Source organism: Myiozetetes cayanensis, unplaced genomic scaffold, assembly GCF_022539395.1.
Source record: "Myiozetetes cayanensis isolate MyiCay16 unplaced genomic scaffold, myiCay2020 scf24, whole genome shotgun sequence".
In the NCBI taxonomy this organism is placed as follows: Eukaryota; Metazoa; Chordata; class Aves; order Passeriformes; family Tyrannidae; genus Myiozetetes; species Myiozetetes cayanensis.
Genome location: NW_026087456.1, coordinates 5,978,122 through 6,001,425, shown reverse-complemented (window position 1 = coordinate 6,001,425; position 23,304 = coordinate 5,978,122). Strand labels below are relative to the sequence as shown.

General features: G+C 42.4%; 1 protein-coding gene across 3 annotated transcripts in view; it reads left to right on the top strand.

Moving 5' to 3' along the window:
* Positions 1 to 23,304, top strand: part of SPATA5 (spermatogenesis associated 5) — a 413,699-nt gene that overhangs the window by 118,389 nt on the left and 272,006 nt on the right. For all 3 annotated transcript variants that reach the window (XR_007629554.1, XR_007629553.1, XM_050320693.1), the window contains exon 15: positions 12,190 to 12,354. Coding sequence is in view for 1 of the 3 variants with exons in the window: in XM_050320693.1 (XP_050176650.1) it covers positions 12,190 to 12,354 (165 nt within the window). In the remaining 2 variants the exon portion in view is untranslated. The remainder of the gene's footprint in view (positions 1 to 12,189; positions 12,355 to 23,304) is intronic.

Below are 23,304 nucleotides of genomic sequence, written 5' to 3'. Positions count from 1 at the left end.
ATAAAGCTCACACCTATTTGGCTACCTGTAAACTGAAGAAGAGTAAACCTTCCACAACACTTGAAAGCTTAGCTGAAGAAAAAAATTCACCTCAGGAGCTCAGTGTGGCTTCTTTTGGTCCTTTCTACCCAACAGCTTCACAGCTTGCACGTAAATGCAGCTTTCCAGACAGCCAAGTATTAATAAATCATAGTGGGTTTATATATGTAAAAGTTGTTGGAATTATGCAAATTAACTGTTCAAACATATCCTTTCAGGGGGAAAACCCAATTTCTGTAAATTACAGTACAAGTAAATGGAGTCTAATAAGAGAAAAGATGCATTGCTGGCTGTATCAAAGAAGCACAAACAAGTGTTAAAAGGGTGATATGAAAACACTTTACCAGCATGTGTTTATACACTTCAGGAGACCAACTGAGGAAATAAACCAAACATTTATAACAGAAAGGGAAGGAAATAAGCAATGATAATACTAAACAACCGAGCAGTGCAGTGATCTGTCAGTCTTGAAAAATAAATGATTTATAGGTAGGTCATCATAAAGCTCACAGTGTAAAGGGAAGGACTTGATACAGAAGCTAAACACAGGGAAAGCTATCAATGAATACAGCCCCAGAAAATGGAAAAAGCCATTGGTAAAGGTAGCTCAGTTTTTAAAGTGTGAAGTCATTAGAAAAGTGTAATTAGGGAGAGTAGACGAAAAGGAAAAAAGGGAAGAAGATAAATTAAAAATGGCCTGAACTACTACTAATGTAGAGCTGTAGTAATTTATGTGATGCTGTCCTTTTTTTATTGGTGGAAAAGTCTTCTATGCTGTTTCAGGCAGAATAAAGGGATGAGTTGAAGCTCAGTAGAAGGGATCATATGCTGACCGAATTTAATCTGCCTGTAACTCAACCCTTATTTGAAACACTTCCCCCAGTGTTTTATAACCTGGATCATACTCATAGATTTAGAGATAATATTTGGAACTGCCCATCAGGACTGATACTGTAATGTCTTGAAATGACAGGGGATGTTGAGAGAAGTAATTGCTTCATCAAGGCTTTAGGTAAAGGTGCAGCTTTCTTGATTGAATTACACATTGACAAGATGAACACTCCTTTATGCAACAAGTAGAGGTGCAATCTTTTACTTCTGCTTATTAAACTGTAAGTTTAAGTGGGAAACAATGGGAGATAAAAAATTAAGTGGGTAGAACACACATTATGTTACTTAAAATCCACAGCTGGGTTGTTTTCCAGGTGAGGTGGATCCAGCAGACACTCATAGACAAAAGGAAGGGGCGGGGGGGAAAGTTCATTTAAAAACCAAATAGACTTAATGAGAACCACAGTAATTTTCAGCTCTGATAATGTGATACAAAAGCATGGTAGATGCAAAACAGGCATCTTCACATTGCATGGCAATAAGATGGGAACAAACAGGATGTCCAGAAAAAACCAGTGTACTACATCAACAAGACAGCAGCTGCATTTGCCAGCGTGAAGATTTAGGTGTTGATAATCCACAATTTAAAACTGATTTAGGAGTCTTCCACTGAAATTCTGTTTCTGCCTTAACAGTTGGATGTGAAAGCTGGAAATCCACCAAAGGTACAGACAGACATCTAAAAGCTTTTGAAATTAAATGCCTTGGGGAAATAGTAGGTATTAAATGGAATGAATTTATAACAAATACTGAGATTCGTCAGGGAGGTGAACAAGACTTAATCTCCTAAATTATCCAGAAATGAGGATGGAAGTATCTAGGATATGTGGTAAGAATGAAGCCAGATCTGATGGCAGACTGTCTGCCATGGCAGGAATGCCTTCAGGCTGACTGCAGAACATGTAAAAGGGGCTGACCAAAATAATTTCTCCATTGAAAAATGCTTAGAGCTGGAAGCATTACGGGTGACTTCACAAAGAGGGGGACAGTCATGGAAAAAACCAGATGGACAACAATCAGCACAGTCCTGCATATGTTTGAGGGAACTCTTAGCAGCGTAGGAGAAAATTGTAAGTTTGGTGTCACCAAAGGTTTTCGTCTAATATTTCATGTCTATTAGGGGCTGTAAACACTTGGCAGACCTGCAAAGTGATTTCAGGAGTTTTATCAGCACTGGGAAGGACATATTTTAATCCACAGTCTGAGCTCTGTCCATCACTTGCAACTGGCAGCTGCAGTTAGCACTGCAATTTATGTAAACTCAGCACCACCCACAAGTTTCTAAGATCAACACACGAAGTGGTTTCTGCTGGTATGAGGGAGAAAACCACCAGGTTGTCTTCCTGCATCCGGGTGGAGGAAGTCAGTGATTGTCTGCTTGCAATAATAAGGGAAGGCATGTCGGCTGGGGCCTTGTCTTCAAGCAGAGTATCTTGGCTTCTGACCCAGCCAGTGCACTGCTGTTCTTAATTAGCCATGTCTTGACTATCTCAATATCTTGGCATGTAGCTATCTGGGATTTTGGAGTCAAGCACGCAGTTCTTCAGTGTTATCTGCACTTTCTGAGTCTCTGGAACTGTGTCACCTGAACTGTTACATCAGTGGTGTCCTCAGTGACCACAGCTGGCTGTTCCCAAAAAGTTGGGATTTGATGGCCTGAATGGAGGTGTCCTGTGCTCTTTGTTCTGCTTAGCAGCTCCTGCCAGGCCACCAGCTACCCTTTGGCAGGGAGAAAGCCTCCTTGGTGACCCCTTGGGGTGACCTAAGATGCCTTAGTCAGTCTGAGATGGTCTTGGCACCTGTGTTGTACCCAGTATTTGTTAGTTATGAAGAGGCAGGAGGGCTGTGTCTCCCAGGATTTGTTTGGTTCAATCAAACAAATAAGTCTCAAGATAGATTTTTTTGTTTTTTAAAAGGCAGAACCACCTTGGTTTCCAATTTCAAGTAAAATGAGTGATATTTATTGTATCATGACTTTATTCTCTCTACGAGTTGAATGACTTTAACTTACAGTTATTGTGACGAGCATCTACTTTATTGCTTAAAATGGTCTTCCAGAGCCACAGTAGTAAAATAAGATCTCTCAAATAATGAAAACCAGAATTTTATTTTTTTTTCTGCCACAGCTTTGGCAGTAATGACGGAAAGTCATTGATTTCCTTTTGAAACTGTTTCTGAATTGTTTCCTTGATGTTGCCTACCTCTCTGCTGATCTCTTCTTTCTTTAGAAGCAGCTGCTTTCTCATGCATGGTTTGTTCCAGGAACATTTCTTTTACACTTTGTTTATCTGTAGTTTGTTAGACAGGTCTGTAGAGTTTGGTCACAAGCCAGGAGAAGTCATGAAGATTTTTGTGGTAGGGTAGTTACTGAAGTAACCCAGGTGCAAGGAATACAGAAACTGATATGGCAAAAGGTTATATAAAATGGATCTTGCGGCTTTACAAATGCATCTTCTTGTCTGCAGCACATTTTTACTTCTCCTTGTCACACACTGAAGTATTCGGTCTCGAGAAGTGTGAAGAGCATGTCCTGTTAATGAATCCTAGGCAAATAGAAAGTAGGAGATGAAAAGCTGTTACAAGGCAGGTCCTGATGGAGCTGACCTGCTGTCAGTTTTCGTCATTTGAGGTTAAGTCGTCTCTCTGAAAAGCATCTCATCCCATGCTGGTAATTTAATCAGTCAGAGCACTGGTAATATAAAGATATAGGCTAGGTATGGAAAATAATGTATTATGTGGTAGATCATTGTTGCAGTGTTCGAAAGCTTCTGAGGAGAATTGTACTGTTTTGGCAGGAGTTCAAAATTCTCTTTCCTACAAGGAACAGGTTCGGTGGTTTGTTTTTTCTCTAACATGTCATTTTGAGGTTACATGGTAACATCTGTCAGAGCTATGCTAACCTCTGTCATCCAGCTGTTATAATTGCGGTATTTTCCTTCCTTTTCCTTCTCTTTCCTCTCCTTTCTGCTTTCCCTTTCTCCTCCCTCAGAAAAAAACTAAAAAAAAAAAGAAGGTTAAAAAGAAAAAAACCCAACAACTAAAACCACCTCCTTTTATACTGAAACTTCAGGTGGAATGAAGTGGTTATAAAAGCATCTGTCAACACAGGAACGGTTTGCCAAGCCAAGTATTTGGGTTGGAAGTCATGCCTTCCCAACTGCTTGAAAACAGGAAGTATCTCTGTTAAGTGATGGATAGCTCTACTTTGCTGAGAGGAAGAAAAGGCTTTTTTTTTTTTTTTACTTTCTTTCTTTCTTTGCCTCTGGGCCAATAAATGAGTTCTGCAGTTGTTCCATGTATGTAAAGAAAGACTCTTAAAGAAATGTGTGTTTGGATGCACACATCTGTGTGTATGTGTATATATTTGTGTGTGTGTGTGTGAATATGCAAGCTTTAAAAAAAAAACCAACCCAAAACCAACAATACACTTTGTGCATGATCAGTCCCTGTCAGAAGCCAGCCCAGGCACATCTTATCCCAGTGATTCCTGTAAAGCTCTCAAAATCTGTCAGAAACAGCCTGCAGGATTGCAACGGCTCCTGGGTGATTAATTGCCAAAAGAGTCTGGTTCCAGGTTCCATTACATGTAATTGTTATCTTTTCTAAAGGGGTTCTTTTATTAAACCCCCACTCCCCCTCTCCTCCAAAAAAAAAAAAAAAAGAGGGAAGAAAAAAAAAAAAAAGCTGACATTCCTGAGGTTTTGCACCTCTTAGACAGGACTCTCTTATGTAAACATACACTGAAGAGGGTGTGTTATGTTGTTTATTAGCTGATGATAGATTCCCCCCCCCCCTTCACTTAATTTTAACTTTACTAAAAATCATTTTATTAGAAATGGGGGAGGAAGAGCTGCATGGCATTCAGGGAAGAAAGTGTGTTCCAATATCTTCTCCACACCAAAACCTCTCTGTGAGACCCAAGCAAGTGGCAAAGGACTAGATCGCTCCTGCTCCTTATTAAATTGCAGAAAAACAGCCAAAAATTGGGACATTCTCTGTCCCTTGCCGCTGGAGTAAGACTGCTCAGATTGGACATGGGGAGAGGACAAGATATTGTCCTGAAATCCTCTTTGGAAAGGAAGTTTGCGACTTTAAAACATGTGGTTCAGTGTCCTGAAAGTACAGGCAGATTGTGAGCAATCTGCTATAAATTGCTTTTCTGAGACAATATTGACAAAGCAGGGGGAACTGATTCCCTGTTGGTGCCTCCTTGGGTTTGGATGTAATTTGGAGCTGAATTTTTGTGGTGCCAAAGTGGGATTGTATCAGTGGGGTTGCTTGGATTTGCGCTGCTTTTTACTGCATTGAACATGGGCCGTGTTACTGACAGGTTTAGACTTTTATAGATGGAGGCTTGGGCAAAGCTTGGCTCCCAGTGAGCACTGTAGTAATTTGTGCCAACTGGCCAATTTAACTGTTTAAAATATCAGATGGGGGGGAAAAAAAAAAAAGGCAGGGAGATACTGGTTCTGCAGCTGCAGAATATCTGCCTGCAGATGTTTCTGCCAAGAGAAGGGATTGAAACTTGGTTTCTTGAGATATTTTAATCCTATCTGTACAAAACCACATAAAAAACGTGCTCTGCTATTGTCTGCATGGGCCAAGGAGCACATTGTTCCTCACAGATTGTGTTTGCACGGTGTCACTGCTGCAACGAAACAAGTCTCCTCAAGTCTCCTTTCTCCACGGTTCCCCGTGAATTCGCTGTATTAATCAAGCTCTGTCAGTGGCAGGGTGGTGATGTACAGCAGTGGGGACACTGCAGTTACCCTGATTGAAAAGATGAGAATGTTTTGTTGTGTCCAGCTTCGTGCAGGTTTGGAAAGGCAAGCCTGGCCTTCTGTAGAGGTTTTTGAGGCTCGATATGCTTTCACATCAACTCCGGAAATTTTTGCTTTCTCGGAGCACTCCAAGCACTGCCTATTTATAAGTTAGTTATTTAAGTCACATCATACCTGTTTAAAGTCACTACCCTTAGTGGAAATGACTGATTTGCTGTGAAACACGCAGAAGCAGGGTATGTCGTTCATGCAAGTGACACCAGTACTTTCTATTGATTTAAGGCAGTTTTTTTCCTGGGTTTCTTTCTATAAGGAAAGATGAATTTGTTATTTTTCTGCATACTGGTACTGTAGGTTTGCTACAATAACTAAGAGACTGATCTGTAGTTGTTAGTTCCTGTTGGTAGCCAGCAAAGAGAGCAGTTCCAGAAGATAGATTGAATTACACAGAAAAGTTTTCCCTCTGTTGATGGGACAAACTGGGAACAGGTAAAAATTAGTGATCAAAGGGAAAAGATTAACTAATAGTGTAGACGTGGAGGATAAGCAAAGTGAGTAGATGCTACACAAGTAGGGGCACCTGACTGCTAAGCAGTGAGGGACGGATCAGTCATGTCCTTATTTTTGAGATGCTTCACTCTCTGTATCGCTTCATCTTGGCTCGGACTCGGATCACATCAGCTGTCTCCCTTGTTGAAGTTGGTTTACTGTTTGCCAGCGTATCAAACCATCTCTGCTTTTAATTAGTGCTTCTGGTTACTGCCTGAGTAAAAGGTTCCTGCTGTGCTGCCGCTCAGTAGCACACATTCTTCCTGAACACCTGCTGTCAAACCTATCATGTCCCTTCTTGTCAACTTGCACAATGCTCTGGGTCTTGAGCAAGGCTGACAGGATGGAAGGGTTATGTGGCCTGACTTTTGGAGATCTGTGTGGAAAGCGAAGCCTTTGCGTAGGGATTGATAATAGGAGACCGCAGCATTATCTAGGGGCCAGTTTCCCATAATATTTCATGCCATTCTGTTAGTGAATGCAGTTTATGAGGTGGTGGATATACCGTAGGGTACGGAACCAAGCTGCTCCACCCTGAGAGGAATCGTAGATGTTGTGTAACGACAACAGAGCGTAATCTGCACAAATCTTGGGAGAAGTACAAGGGGTGGTGACCAGCAAAAAAAAAAGTCATCAAAGAGGGGAACTGGTTAGAGATGTTGGCATGTGCTGACGGTGGTGACAGACGTTGGCACAGAAGGAAGAAGGTGGGGAGGTGGAAGAGTGTGAGGAAAGGGGCTCTTGGCAAGAACAAAGCAGTATCGCTTGACTCGGGAGCCTGTAATTACAAGACTCCAGCCTTGTGACACAGTGAATAAGCGTGTCACCTGGAACACAGGAATTCGGCTTGCCTCCCAAGGCAGCTCCTGCCAGATGGAGGGGGGATAAACCCTCATGGAACAATGAAATTTAGCTCTTTACTGGACTGCGGTTTTTAAGCCCTTAATAGTGACGTTCCAATGTGTCTTTTCCCCCTCAGCACCTTCTAATTTTGGTAATTAATCCATGGTTGCAAAAAACCTCCACTAGCCTGTCTAGCAAACAGGATGGATGAGCTTCCTGTACTTGAAATTTGCAAAGATCCTAAAATGCCAAGCGTTTCCTGATGTGTTGGGCTGGGAGCGTGACCTGCTCTGGCACAGAGCAAGAACAAAAATACCAGGCACCGAGGTGAGCCTCAAAAGCGTAGGAGAAGCACCTTTATGGGAGCTGACTTCACTCCTGCCAGAGATAAATGATGGCACAGGAAGGCCTCAATGCTTCCCACACTTGCAGTGCATCTGCCCTGACATGTGGGCAAAACCATGGAAAGCATCTCCCAGTTATTGCTTGCACAGACTACAGGAAGGCTATGGCTGGGTGGTGAGGCCCTGGCATAGGTTGCCCAGGGAAGTTGTGGATGCCCCACCCTGGAAGTACCAAGGCCAGGTTGGATGGAGTTCTGAGCACCCTGGTCTAGTGGAAGGTGTCCCTGCTCATGGCAGGGGGGTTGGAGTTGGGTGATCTTTAAGGTGCTTTCCAACCCAGGCCATTCTCTGATTCTATTCATTCTGTGACTTTAAAATGCTTTAGAAATGTTCAGATACTGTAATGGTGAAAGTAAAATAACTTTGCATTACCGAGTGAGGTTACAAGATAGAGAGCATCTCTTGTAGTGTGGTGGGACTCTGTGTAAGTAGGGGCCACAAAGAGGATTCATAAATAACAATTGTTAATTTAGGTTGGAAGGATTTAGTTACAAATTATCTTTCTCCAGTCCTCTCATTTTCATCAGTGGTCTAATCCCAACAGACTGCAAAGGCAAAATTAAACTTTTAGTTACACTTTCTAGGTTCAGCATTAAAAGCAATGTACTTACTTGAAAGGAAAGTAGTATAAAAATCTGTTTCTACTTGTGAAGATTGATTGCAGCAGAGAACATGCAGTACCCCTGATTCTCCAGATGAGCTCTGGTACCTGCTGAACTTGACTTGCTTTCTCTTACACACCTCAATATGCCTTTTACTGTTTGGTTTTGTTTGGGGGTTTGTTTGTTTGTTTGTTTTTAAAAATTATATTTGTTTTTTCTAATGTCAGGTTACCCTCTCATACAGTTTATAGTGACTTTCTGTTCTAAGATATGATTAAAAATGCTTTTGGTGAATTAGGCATGGCTGTGGAGGTATGTCAGTAGGAAAGCTTTCTTTTTTTTCCTGTCCCACAGAAAGCTCATCAACTGGATCTGCTTCTGCCGGTGTTGTAATTCTGCATTCTTTGACAACGTGATTTTTGAAAAGCTAACTAAAGATAGATGCTAAAAAAAAAAAAAAAAAAAAAGGAAAAGAGGAGGAGGAAAAGGAAAATTAGCAAAGCCCTAAGGTTAATTCTGGTCCATCTTAATAGGAACCGCAAATATTTTACCAGCTTTACCTGTTTAAGTTTTCTTTCCTGAAATAATTATCTTCATGATTGCACACAAAATACACATTTTTGACTTGGCTATGTATTTTAATTATGAAAAAAATGAACTATCTGTTTTTGAAAGGGGAGCACTTTCTTCTGCATAAAAATGTATTTTTGCTGTTGATGATACTGTGTATTACATGACAATTATCCCACCTCCTTAGTGCTCCCAGAAGCATACTGTACCTGTGTACCACTAATAACCTTTCAGTGCATGTGCACTTAGACCCTTTTCATAACTGTTGCGGTAAAAACAACAAAAAAAAATTACATAAACCTGTAAAAGAATTGCTTAGTGGCGTGGAGTGTTCTGGTTTTGAAGTATTCTGGTTTCTACCAAAACCCCAATTACTTAATTTTGTGCCCTTCCTGGCCGACGTAAATTATGCGAGCCTCACATCTCGACATCAGTGAATTGTGTAGCTCTGCGCACACATCAATTAATTTTGGCCCCATCAACTTCCCACCTTCTGTGTGCTCCTCGCCTCAAATCGCTTCTGCATCTCCCAGCCGCGAGCGGTTCATTTTGTGCAGCTGTATCTGCCTGAACCTGCAGCCCCACTTCAACTCTTCACCCTCCCCCACCTGCCTCTCCTCCTGCTCAGCCAAGACACCGCCTGCTCCTGCTGAATCCCTCCTCCTCCAGCTCCACAGCGAGGATCAATCCAGGTGCCTTCACCTTGTGCCTCGCCAGTGGGTCATCCAGAAAGAGCTCACTGTCCTCCAGTGAGCAAAAGCATCATGAGAGGTACCTTTTTCCCTTATTGCCGACCTCTACGTGCAGCTCAGTTCTGAGTCCTGAATTTATTTTGCCCGGCAAGGAGAAGCACCTCCTTGGGAGGAACGCAGAGACCAAAGACCTGAGAGGGCAACACGATGCCCTGCAAACCAGAGTGGCCTTGACTTGTTGCTGCTCTCCAGTTGCATTCTGAGCACCGGCAGCAGAGCAGCTCTGCAGCCCCTGTGGCCCTTCACCCAGGCTTTGTCCTCCAGTAACACAGGGTGGGTCGAGACAGGCTCCTTCCTCACCCTCTCCCTCTGCTTTTATTTCCTCAGGAGCACGGCGGGTTGGTGGCCTGCCCAAGGGACAAGGTGGTGACAGCAGAACAAGGAGCAATAGGGCTGTGCCCAGGGTCTCCCAGGGTCACCACGTCGGGAGGGCTGGTGGAGAGCAGCGCTCAGTTCACTCTGCTTTTGTCTCCGGGGGCTGGAGGGAATTTGACTCTTGTCTCAAGCTGAGGTTACAGAATATTTTTTCTCCTTTTTGTCTGTGTCAATATAAAGCAGCAAGCGCTGCTGAGACTGACTTGTGCTTTTTTTGTACAGTTCCCAGCACATCTGGCTGTCTTGGACAAGGTCCCTAGGCCTGATCGTAGCAAGAAAGTAATGATAGCGTGTTTAAAACTTGGGCCTCCCAGCTATGACTATATATAAAACACAAAGCTTTGGGGACAAACTGGGGGAAATACAGTTTTTAGTAGCTCACCAAAAAAAGCATGTTCTCTCTGTTACATCTGCAGTTGTGCTTTGCCAGCGTGGGTGCTCTGTCGTGTTAGGAGACTCGTCTCGGAACCAAAAGCCAGTGCGAGGCAATGGAGTGCTTGCCCCCTGCTCATTGGCACCAGGCATTTTTCCTGCCCCATTTGCCCAACAGCCCTGGTCATTCATCACTGGGAAGCTAAGCTGGCCCTAGAAAACGTTACAATTATCTGGGTGTGCTGATGAAACCTGCCTTGATTTAAAAGAGGCGCACCACTGTACTCACATGAACATCTCTCTCTTCTTCTAAATCATAGAATTAGCTATGGGCATTTCCTTAAGAGCATGCAGAACACAATTGCAGTATAATTCCTCTCCCTCCAAGCCTAGTCTTGAAACATGCAAATTTCTCTTTCAAGTACCTTGGCAAGAATTGGCAACATCCTCACACACACACACGATTTAGACACTGAATTACACACTGGTCGAGTTATCAGCAGTGAGCTGAGTTCTTTGGTGGATGTATCAGGAGTGCTCTGGACAGCTTGTTTCTTACTCTCTTTTGTAGGGATCTAGCACTGACCACTGCTTGGACAGGGTACAGGGATGGATACAGACATTTTGATCTTCCCAGCACATATAGTCCTCCTTCTATCCTTCCACAGCTCCTTGCAGCACACCACGGTGCCGTGTGCTTTCTGCTGAGCGTTTTCATGTTCTGTTTTAAAAATAACAAGACATCTCTTAACATTCAGGATACATTTTTCCACTCTGAAGCACCACAACAGTCTTTTTAAAGAAACTCTAGGAAGGGTGTTAACTTGATCAATGCTGTGCAGGAAGGAAAGCTCTTTCCTACTATTTTTTCAGCATGACTTTCACTGACATGATCAGGCTGGGAAAAGACTTATTGGCTGACAGCCCAGGACAGCCATGCAATATCTCTAGTCATCTGGAACTCAAACTACTCTGCCCAAGGGAGAACCATAACATAAAAACAATTTAGGTTACATGCTGAATCTTATAAACATTGTTCAGTTCTTAAAAAATAGTTTAAATACTATTTATGTGCATTCGCTGTGCACAGGATTATTGTGTTATGGGGGTTTTTTTCATATGTCAAGTAAGAAAGGCTGGGAGGGTTTTTACTTTTTTTGACTGTAGATGGTTTTCAAGAATCTTGGAGATTTTTTTTTATAAATATAGGGAAATGAGTTTCCTCTCTTCTCATGTATTTAAGAGCTTGGCTTCTCCTGTATATCGGATATAACTGTTTTATATATAGACAGTGTTTACTTTTTGACCCTGTCCAGAAAGCATAGAGTCACAGAAATGCTGGTTGGAGAGAGCTTCCAGAGGCCCTGTGATCCCCCTTCTGCACATGTGGGACTATTACCAGCACCTGATCAGGGAGAGCTTGGCTTCCTCTGGCTGAGCCATAAAACCCCTGGGGACATGAGCCATAAAACCCCAGCCTCTCCCATGACCTGCCCCGAGGCTGTGCTCCTCTTCTAGAAATTTTTTCCTTCCATCTCCCTTTTTGAAGCTGAGCATCATTTGCCTCTGTCTTATTTTGCATAAAAAAACCTGTCAGAGTAATCTGTTCTTCTGTAAGCACGTGCAGCTCTAATAATTTGGGATAAAGCAACGTGAATTCAGAATGCAAGCTTCACTTTGAAAACTCTTTTTTTCTCTGCATGATGTCTTGATGGAAGATCTGAACCTGGGATGTGTCCATTGCCACCTGTCCGTCTGCCAAGCCCTAACATTCCAGCACACCTTGCAACAAGTCTAAAAGTATTATTTTAGGAAAATAGTTATGGTTCCTTTATGATTCCTTTTTTCCATAATCCAGTATTTCACAAGCTGAGTAACCTTACTGTCTTTTCTTGTGCAGCTCCTTGCTTTTGCTTTTGAAATTGTTGGTTAATTTGGTGGTGGTGTTGGTTCTGAGTTGTGGTTTTTACCCTCTTGATGTGCTGTAACTTCTCCTGTGATTTCATTGCAGGCCTTGCTGAGACCAGGACGCATAGACAGAATTATCTACGTGCCGTTGCCAGACGCAGCCACTCGCAGGGAGATCTTCAAACTTCATTTTCGGTCCATGCCAGTGAGCGATGAAGTCTGCTTAGCTGAGCTCGTTGAGCACACACAGAAGTACTCAGGAGCAGAGGTAAAACTTGCTGGACAACCCTGCACAAAGCGGTGTTTTAAGTTGAACTCAAGTGTCATCCAGATACCATCCCCTGAGCCTTCTCCAAGTGGTGGTGGGAATTGTGAAAGGGAATGATTGAGAGATTTCTGTGTTTCTGTTCAGAGAGCAGAATGCAGTCTGGGGCTTTATTACTTCAAGATCTCCATCAGAGGATTGTTGCCAGGGGAAGTGTCTCTTCCAGGGTGAGCCTTAGGTGTGATCCCGGAAGGCCTCATGAAGGATGTGCTTCCAGGAGTGGAGGGAGGTGGAGGCAAGTGCTCCCAGCCTCCCCAGGCAGTTCACCTGGGTCTCCCCACATCCCCAGGGATCTTTTGAGTTTAGGATTGTGACTGAGAGCCTCAGGTGGAGTTATGAAACAGCGTGGGGGAACAACTGTAAGGCAGTCACTGGTCACTTTGAAGCTTGTGTTTTCCTATTCCATATAATCAGGACCTCACAGTGGCACTTAACTGTTACAGCTCATTGCTATTGGTTACCTTCTGACAGTGAATGTCAGACAGTTATTTCCTGTCCTGGGTAAAAGGAGAAACTTTCTCAGATGCTGCTGCCTGGCAGTTATAATAAGTATCAGTACATAAGTGGTCACCACTCTGCTCCCTGAATATTATTCATGTCAGTGTCTCATGAAAGGATGTTTCATTCTTTCCTCATTTTAATTAATTGAGAGTAATTATATTACTTCAAAAATTCAAAGAATGCTATTAAGATTGCCAAGTCAAGCCCTTAAAAGGTGCGAAATGCCAGAATTTCCACCTTCCTGTAAGCAGTCCTAGTGTATTATCGCAACATCTTTAATTACATAGTCACCTTCTGCTTTTTCCATAGCAGAGTGGAAAATGTGATGTGCTTGCCTTGGCTCCCTAGTTTTCAGTGTGCTGCTTACAAGGGCAGGGAAATGAGGTAAACTTTTGTCTGATGGTGGAGTGTTTGTGTGGTTCTTGCAATGCTGAAGGCCCTTCTCAATGGGCTGGTCATTGAGCATGACTCTGCAGGCAAGATTTCGGCTCATTTGGCTGTCACTCAAATGCTGGTATGATGTAAAATGCTGTGTTGCCTACTAAGTAACCTCTGGCTGCTGAGGGCACTGCTGAGTGTGCTCCAGGCCCATTTTGGGAAGCTGTGTCACAGGGGACGCCAAAGTTGAACCCACAAGGTCTTTTCTCCTCCCCAGCACGGGACAGGCTGTGCTCTGGGAAAGAGTGAATGAAAGCTGCGTAGGGAGCAAGGCTGGTTTGTGTAGCACATCTCTTTGCCACAGAATGTGGGCTATCCTAGTGGAAAAAGGCAACAGTAAAAAGGATTTCAGGCTTAAGTGTTGGTCTGAAAAACTGTTGCAGCTCTACTGCCCCCACACTTTGGAGTAGTGACCTGAAACGGTGCTGTGTTCATATCTGGGTGACAGTGGTACAGCTTTTGCTACCTTAGGGAAATTTATCTGCCTCTGGCTGAGCTACAAGCCTCCAAAAACATAAACATAAACATATCCCTCGTTGTGTATGGAAACTGTTGTCTTACCAGGCAACAACCCCAACGCTTGTATTTTAGAAATTCCGAGCATACGGGGATTTCCTTTGGATCTGGATCAGCTGAAGCTCTAGTGGTGAATTCCTGTGCCTGGTTGATAATGAGTCACAAATGTCTTGGTGCTGGCTTTGTACAGAACCAAAAATAAGTTAATGGGTCATTGAGTGCAGCTACACACTAGTTAGAGGGGGGGAGGGGGAAGAGCTGCCTGTTTCTAATACGGCATTTCTCGTGAATTTTGTTCTTTTGCATCATTCAAAGTATTACAATAACTGGGATGCAAAGAGTAAATACAGAAAAAGCCTCAGCCAGTGTTCCTTGGAAGAATACATAAGAAGTCTTGGCAGTTGGCACGCAGAGCGGCCAGTTTCATTAAAGCCCTTTCTTCCTAGTGTCTCCAGCTTCCCAGCTTTACAAATAGTTTCCGCTGCTGAATGGCAAGTTCCCATTCCACTGTTCCACCCTTTGTTTAGAAAAAGGAATGGAAAATGCTTGGTTTTGTGACTAGAAGATGCTGTATGAATAGGGAGTTGCGTGTAAAGATGCGTTGAATCATCCTGACATGAGCTGAATAAACAGCCAGTAAAGCGGATAGTTCAGTGAGCATCTGGCTTCCAACTTGGCCCTTTTTCAGATCAGATACTTGCATATATTCTTGCCTGTCATCACTTATGACCAGTTATCTCTGTTCACCTGCTGGATGTACGTTTCTCTTAATGAGTACCTTTAAAGATATATCAAGATAGCAAAATAGGGTGATTACTTCCCCCTGTTTCATGTGAGAGAAAATGGATGATAATTTATGAGGGTGAATTACAATTTCCTTCTCTCCTGTGTAAGTGAAGTTTAATGTAATAAAAAAAGGGCATTAGACAAGCAATGTCTGTGCAATTAGTTTTGAGGTCAAAGAAATTCCCAGCTTTCTAGAAATACTTGGATTTGAGTTTGATCTGCATTTCCAACCCCTTCTGGAGCGGTGCTGAGCAGCAGTGCTTGAAGGCTCTCCTTCAGGAATACTTCAATGTCTGTAAATCAGGAGAGAAATTGGTAGGCACAGAGTCCTTAAAGATGATAAAATGGTGAAAACAACAAACATCATGCTGCCTTGAAACTTTTATAAGGTTTAATCTAGTGCTTCTGCGTGTTATTTTGGGCAAAATTTCAGGAGGTCCAAATTTTATAAAACTGATGGGGTTTTTTAATGGTTTTATAAAATTAGGATGTCTTCACTCTGAGGTTGTTCACAATTTGATCACAGTTTTTTCCTAGAGCATTTTCACTACTGTACTTCATTCTGAGAAGTTTTATCTGTTTGATTTCTCACTAAGAGTAGGACTAATTAAAGGTGCGGCCACAGAAGTGTTTAAAAGCAATGTTTTAAAGTACAAGCAGTGTGAGTTCTTTTTTGCTTGTTTTCATGGTGCTGCTACAGCCATATAACCCATCTTTAGGAAAGACTGGCTTTCCACAAACTCAGGTGCTCCACATTTTTAATTTGGGCTTAGATGAGCAAGGGATGAAGCCAGTGTTTCCCCACTGTAAAAATATTTCTTTCCAGAAAGTGGGTGATAAAATAAACCTAGTAGAGTGAGGGACCCTCTTTTATTGTCTGAGCTCCAGTCAGATGATGTTTTTGTTAAAATTTAAAAGACAGCAGCAGAGAGGGAGTTTTAGGCGGGAACCGAAATCAAGTGTTGAGTTGTTTTGAGCTTGAAGTTGGTTCGAAGTAATAAAAAATTAAATAATCTGGATATGATGACAATATTCTTCAGACGAGTGTGCTTGTAGAAGGAAGATAATGGGACTGACTGCTTTTAAATTGGTGGAAAGCAGGTCATGGTGAAAGCCAAGGCTGGCATGGTTTCTATAGTATTATCAGTTTCCATGCTTACAGGACACAATAGTACAGCGGGAATCTTGGAACCTGTAAATCTTTCACTGGTTCTTAGGCGAAGTAGAACAGTTAATGTAAAAAATATCTTTCTCACTTTGCAATAACTCTCAATGGGAGCACAGAGAATGAAGGGGAAGAAAAGCAAGCTGATGAAGGTTTGCTCTGGCTCAAATAAAAGCAGATTTGATGCCAAAAAGGTCTTTGCAGCAGCACACTAGCTGCAATCAGCTCAAGCCTTTGACTCTTAAAATATCTATTCCAAAACATGCATGTTCTTGTTTACCAGATATTGACATATTTAAACTGTTAACTTCAATAAAAAAACACCCTGAACAACTAAAACCTCTCCAAATTCCTCTCTCTCTTACAGAGGAAGGTACTAAGTGCAAAAGGAATGAGGATGAATTCCATCGTAGGTGTACAGGAGGGTAAAGAGTCTTTTAAGACATTGGAAAAAATTTGTCTCTGTAGTAAAGAACATCTGCAGTAAAGGGGAAAGAGGGCTTAGATATAGGGGAAAAAAGGGCATTTAACAAATAAGGATGTTTTACCTTTTTTACATCTAGCTTTCCATGAAGGAAAAGATCTTCTAGACTTAAGGAAAAGGCTTTTTGCCTGGCATTTTTAAAGGGCAATGAATTCAATCCTGTATAGTAGCCTAAAAAAGAGACACCAGCTTTTTGGAGTGAAGGCATCAAAAAATTTCTGTTCAGTTATGCTAAATCCTGAGCGTGTTCAATTCCCACTGGATTCAGTGGCAATCGAAGGTGCTGAACACATCGTGCCTTGAGACTGGGCCATCAGATTTTGTACTTCTAAACTGCCACCAAGAAACACATATGTCACACCAGAAGTGTGTGATTTGAAAATACTCTTTGGTAGTTAAAGCGTCCGGGGCTGAAATGACTCTGGCCTGATGCTGCTGGACGACCTTTCCTTTTGAAGGCACAGCTTAGCTCCACACCAAGATGTGATCTCACAGTGAAATTATGGCTTTTCTGAGTGAGGAACACTGTCAAATTGAAATGCAGCAAGATTAAGGCCTCAGATGAACCCCTGATGTTTCTTTTGGAATGATGCAGAGGATCTGTTAATTTATATCACTCATTGAAAAGTGAACATTTTTGTGTGGGTGGGTGAGGAAAAGAGGCTCAGCCTTCATCCAGAATGGGTAATACGGGATCACCGCCTTCCTACACACATTTATCAGTGCTAAGGATGTGTTTGGCACAGGTGGCTGGAAGGTGAGGAAATACCTGGCATTCGGAATGTTTTCCGAATGTCAGTGTTTGGGATAAACGAGATGAATCACCGGAAAGGAAATAACTAACTGCACAGGACTTCCCATGGGATTCTGCTCGCTGCTGGTCTCACAAGAACCTCGTACGTGCAGAATGTGCTTGGGCAGATTGGGAACAAGGGCAGCACGAGCACCTGGGCATGTGGGTGATCGCTCATTGGCGTGGCAGTGCTGAAAACAAGACTTTGTGGTGTTACTCCATCTCTCCTTTTCCTCCAGACTTCCCTTTTCAGTCATTTTAGAAAGATCGGGCTCCCATCGCGCATTTTTCCGGAGATGGGGTGGGAGGTTTGTTGCCAAAAGTGGTTGGATTTTCATCACTGCTGTGTCTCAGCTGAGACCTGATGCAGTACTGTGTGCACTCACCCTGGGAGGGTATAAAGCCTGGTTAGCAATCAGCATGTTTATGCAAAATGTAAGGTTTGGTATAGAGGGGAGTATTTGCACTGAAATCTATGCGTGGCAAGCCCATCTGGGAAAGAACATTCTCTCCTTCAGTGAGATAATGATCTGCTAATAGTTTAATCAAGCAGAGGAGATTTAATGCATCTGGCTGAAGGGGCATTAGTGTTTCCGAAAAGGTCAGACCCATTAACAGCTCAGGAGGATACAGTGCAAACTGCTTTCTAAGTAATTCGGAGAACAGCGATCCTCAGAAGAGCTTGGGGAAAAAAAGCCGGAGGGGATTTGAGTGAGCATCAAGCAGTGCTGAGAGAGGAATTTCACTGCTTCTCAAACTTGAGATTTCCTTTCCTCGGGGTCGTTTCTTTTGTCAGTGTTTGGAACAAAGAACATCCATAGAAGCATCACCTGTGTCAGGTCAGGGGCAAGCTCCCTTCCCATGAGCTTGTGCAAACCAGCTGTGCTTTCCCCAGACCAGCCGAGGCCGTGGGAGATGCCCGAGTTTACCCGCAGCACCGACCGTGCAGTTTGTCTCCTTCCCTGTCCCTGCCTTCCCTTTTCCACACCGGCAGAGTATCCAGGAGCTCCCCGTTGCTGAGGGTGGCAGAGGGGAGTGTGTTGCCAGCACAGCAGGGGACTGTTGAGCTGTCACCAACACACAGGCTTATAAAAGGGGCACCTAGACTGATACTCTGTCAGCCAGCTTCACTTGCCCTCTGCTCTTGCCTCTGGCTTTGCTGCTTTATTGTCCTGGGTTTGGCTGTAATTCCCAGCAATGGAAAAACATGTTGCTCTTTAAAAGCAGATGGGAATTCATTCCTGAAGGAAAAATGTCTCTTTAGGCTACTGCTATTGTTTGAATTTTTATTTTTTCCCTGTGAGTTATTTCTAGCAACTTTTAATTTAATTTATTCTTTTTTTTTCTTCTTTTTTTTTTCTTTTTAATCAGACAGTGTGGGGATTATTCTTCAATGTCTTAAAGCACACGCTCTTGCTACGGTAATGATCACAAATGGGGGTGTGTAAAGTTCAGAGTAAAAATTGCATTTGCAGTGATCAGGAAGGAATTGAAAACGTTGGCTTCCTTCTGCCTTTTGAAGTGTTTTCACTTATGTAGCACAAATGCTTATATCAGCTCAGAGTAGCAGAACTGGCTTTTATGTTAAAAAAAAAGGAAAAGGAAAAATAATAAGCACTCTTTCCTCGCACTGGGCTGTTTTTCTGATTTAAACCTGTAAGTGCTGGCACTTGATCTTGTAAGTTATGATGTGTCACCGGGTATGTGGTTAGGAGTGGACTTGCTGCTTTGGGTTTGTCTCAACTCTAGCCCTGAAGTATAAGACACAGCACAAAAATTAGAGAAAGTCACCAAAAAGTCATTGCACTTCACAGACAATTGATTCCTGATCCTTCACTCTTATATGTGCCAACTTCAGGGCCAGATCCTCAACATGTGCAAGTTGCTGTAAATATAGTTTTTTGTTTCATTTTCCAAGAAATCACTGATCTCTATTTTTCATAAATGGGGGAGAAAGGAGGGAGCTAAATATTCTTACATATCCATTGCTATTTCTCATGCCCTTAAAATTAGTGGTTGTCTGACTTGCTTAAGTGGCTGCTGTGATTACTTTTAGTAGTGTACAATATCTGGCTATCAGTGTTCAGTTTATCTTTCTTTACGTGTATATTAATTTTCCCCTTGGATATGCTGAGTCCAGAGGAGGCCACCAAGGTGATTAGAGGGATGGAGCACCTTTCCTTTGAGGAAAGGCTGAGAGAATTGGGATTGTTCAGCTTGGAGAAGAGAAGGCTTGGGGGTGACCTAATTGTAGCCGCCCAGTACCTGAAGGGAGCCTGCAAGAAAGATGGAGAGAGACTATTTACAAGGGCCTGGACTGACAGGACAAGGGAGAGTGGCTTCAAACTGAAAGAGAGGAGGTTTACATTAGATATTAGGAAAAAAATGTTTGCTATGAGGGTGGTGAGGCTCTGGCACAGGTTACCCAGAGAAGCTGTGGCTGCCTTATCCCTGGAAGTGTTCAAGGCCAGGTTGGACGGGGCTCTGAGCAACTTGGTTGAGTGTAAGGTGGTCCTGCCCATGGCAGGGGGATTGGAACTGGATGATCTTTAAGATCCCTTCCAACCCAAACCATTCTGTTATTCTGTGGTTTCGAGGAGGTAGCACTAAGGCATAATCTCAGGCATCAGCTTAGCCAGTAGAGCTGCAGAAGGCTCCTGGCTTCTGCAGTAAAATTACCTTCCCATCCGTAACAGAATCAGTCCTCCAAAAACAAGGGTACTACTTGGTCAGTGGGATCTAAAATAGTTACGGTTATGATGTTAATTGGCACTAGGAATATTTAAATGTAGTACCTGGAGGCTAACTCAGATAGGATGTTTATAACAGATGAAGGCATCCAGAGGAACACCTTGTGCTGACCTACTTGTATTTCTGGGACCCTGCCAGTTAAATTGCTGACATGGGGGAAGAATTGTTAGTGAATGGCAGAGGAATAAAAGAGCCCAGGTGTAAAAGCTTATTAATCTGAGTATTGTTGCTGTGAATGAAGAACATGTATTTTAATGACAACACTAGCTGTTTATACTTCACTGAGCTGCAGAGATTGGAGAGGTTGGGTTAAAATATTCAAACATATATGGGTATCTTTATGTACATGGAATATAGGATGTTTGCCTTTGGCAGTCATCAGCAAAGCCATTGTTTCTGTTGCAAAAATTTGGAACGTAATAATGAGCAATAACATAGTATCTAATAAAATCAAATCACAGTAGACTGTAAATATCTTGAACAATAAACGTACCTAATTCCAAACTGTCACTAGTAAAACTGTGTTTGTGTGGAACATGCACCAGCTATTCAGTTTCCATTGCTTTCTCCTATGATAGAAATAATATTTCACTTGTGCAAAGTGGATTTAGAGTTTATTTTGTGAGGGGTGATCTTAACGATAAAGTATTTGGAGAGGGAGTTTTTTGTGTTGGTTTTTTTTCCTTAACTTTCCTTGATTTAATTATCACAATTTAATTGTGATATGCTTTAATGTTTCCCATCCCTAAAAATGTGTATCAGCTGCAGGCTTATGCATTTTTCATCCCATAAAGTTATTTGAGTTTGAAAATTTGCTCTACTCTATTCCTTTCAAAGAGGTTTTGGTTATGTATGATTTTATTTTTCTATGTGAGATTTTTTTGAGGGGAAGAATATTTGAAATATCTGCTTTTGTTCCACTTTCTTTTTTTAACCACAAACTTGAGCCACAACACTGTTGGAGTTGGTGGCTTTTTGGTGAGATTAAGCTGCTCAGTGTTAATTCTGAAACCATTTGAGAAGTTGTTAGTAATTAAGACATTCACTGGTGCTGAATGTGGGAACAGGGAAGTTTTCATCTGTTTGCAGCCAAACCTACGTTGTCAAACAGGGCAATTTTCATTCTTGCCCTGCAATTTCTGTTTTCCAGAGCCCTGCTGGAAAGCTGATGGGCACAAGCAACTGCTGTAGCTCAGATTTTCGTATATCAGAAATTGGAAGTTGTTATTTCCAAGTTATCTTTTATGGTTACCCTTAAATACGTATGGAAATACATAAAGCTGTGGATTGCCTTTGGCAAAAGGATTAAAAGGTTATTGGCACATGGAAACAGCGCAATAACAACTCTGCAGCAAATTATTAGCTATGTTAGGAGCACTTCCGTGGTCTGTCTTGCTTTTTAATTAAACTTTTTCAAACCCGCACCCAGTCCTCAGCTTAGGCTTTTTGTTTCCTGTCTTTGAGCAATGAAAATGTCAAGGATAGCTGGGTAGGAAAAAAGCCTTTCAGGTCTTAGTCTTCTGTAATTTGTCCATGGCATTGCGTGTTATAGAAGTGAGCCATCGGATCTGGCTTGACCACTTGCAGTGGGAGAAAACAGAGCAAAGCCCAAGATGAGTGCAACTGCTAATCAGTCTTGACATCCCCATTGTCAGGGCAGGAGAACCAAGAGCGTTTTGTCCAGTCTGAAAGAGCTGCTTTGGATTTTGCTTGGTGGTTCGTTTTCTTGTTTAGGGAGGTGGGGGTGGGAGTTATATTTTTTTCCGAGTAATTGGGGTCTTACAGAGGTGGGCTTTGTGGTGTTTGTTACTTCATTCCCTAGCAAACAAAGTGAATTTGTGATAAAACTCGAAAATGGCTATTGCACTTAACATTGCAGGGTGAAACACACCATTGGAGGGGAAGGAGGGGCAGAGCAGCAGTCTGTCTTCTGGTTTGTCTTATTGTGCTTTTTACTGGGATCAACCAACTTTTTGTCTTTTTCCAGAGCTACTCCCAGTAAGCTCCCATTTGATGATAAATTGATAAAGAGGAGTTAAAAAAAAAAAAGCATGCCCAGCCCGCAGATGAGACTCTGTGTGTTTGGAAGTATTAGTGAGCCCATGTCAGGAAAACTCTTTCTGCTCCATCCCTTCAGCAGCTGATTTTCCTTCCACAACATCTTTTTTGTCCTTCAGCCAAGGATGAGGGACCAAAGGGGAGAAATCAGGAGGGCAGGTTGGTGGGGATTTTTCCTATGACAGGAGCTGGGGTGTTCAGCCACCCAAGCAAGCAAAAAACAGCAACCCCCAAACCCAAAAGCCACGTGCCACTTGTATTTCTGGTTACCTGTGCAAGTGGCAGTCGTGGTGTGTACCTGGAAGGAGGTGTTTTGGGGAGCCCCCTTGCCAGGGAGGGCACACAGTGATGCTGGAGGGCTCATCACAGTCTCTTGTAATCATCCATGTTTCCATTTCATGGGATCTTACCATTTCTGTGGTCATTTTTCGGGTATTTATGTGTTATACAAACCAAGGGGAAAGAGAACCAAATTGCCTTCCTTTGTTAGCGAAACAGAATTTGCAGGCAGGAAAATGTGTGCGGTAGCTCAGTGTAAACAAGAGAGAACAAAACTTTTCTTGATTTTGACTTTCCTAGTTTTAAGGCCTGAGGACTTCCAAAGAAGCACTGGCAGTCTTGTTTTAATATTCAAATAGCAAGCACTCATCATAATGAGATGTCAGTTCTCAGAAGTGGAGAACAGTCAGAATGTTAAAAGCTGAAAACTTGCTCTCCGTTTCTAACATTCTTTGCTACTAAATTTGCAAAAGTGTAGTTTGTCTTCATTTAAACCCTGTTTAGTAAGAACAATATTTATGGAAAAGCAGGGGAAAAAAAAGGAAAAAAAAAGAAATTATTTGTCCTCTGTCCATGCTTGGAAGTTGGAATAAGAAAGTGAACTTGGGCATTGAGACAGGATCTTACCCTAGGCTAATTGTTTACCATTAAAGAGAGAGCTTGCATGCAGGAGGGAGTGTTATGTTTTGGACTTACTTCCTTGTAACTCATAAATCTTGGCTGTATAAATGTTCAGTCATTAATTAAGGCTTTCAAATTAATCTGTTTCCTGACTGGACTTGGCTGGTTTTGCATAGAGCAAGGCTGTTGCCCAACCTCCCGGTTTCGCAGCGCTCTCAAATGTGTGACATGGAAGGATGATGTTTATTGTGGAGAGTTAATGAACAGCAGTAAGGAGGGGAGGGGGGGGGCATTCGGTTACCAACATGTACAGGAAATAGGGCAGTGGTATCAAAATGGTTTTGCACACTGTAATTGCTTCCCTTACTTCAAACAATGGCAAAAGTGGCTCATTTTATATTGATAAATGTCTGTCCGGAGCAGAAGGATTTGTCATTCCTTTCATTATTCTAGAACAGTGTTCTGTCTTTGCAACTCAGCCAGTTTACTCAGGATGTTGTA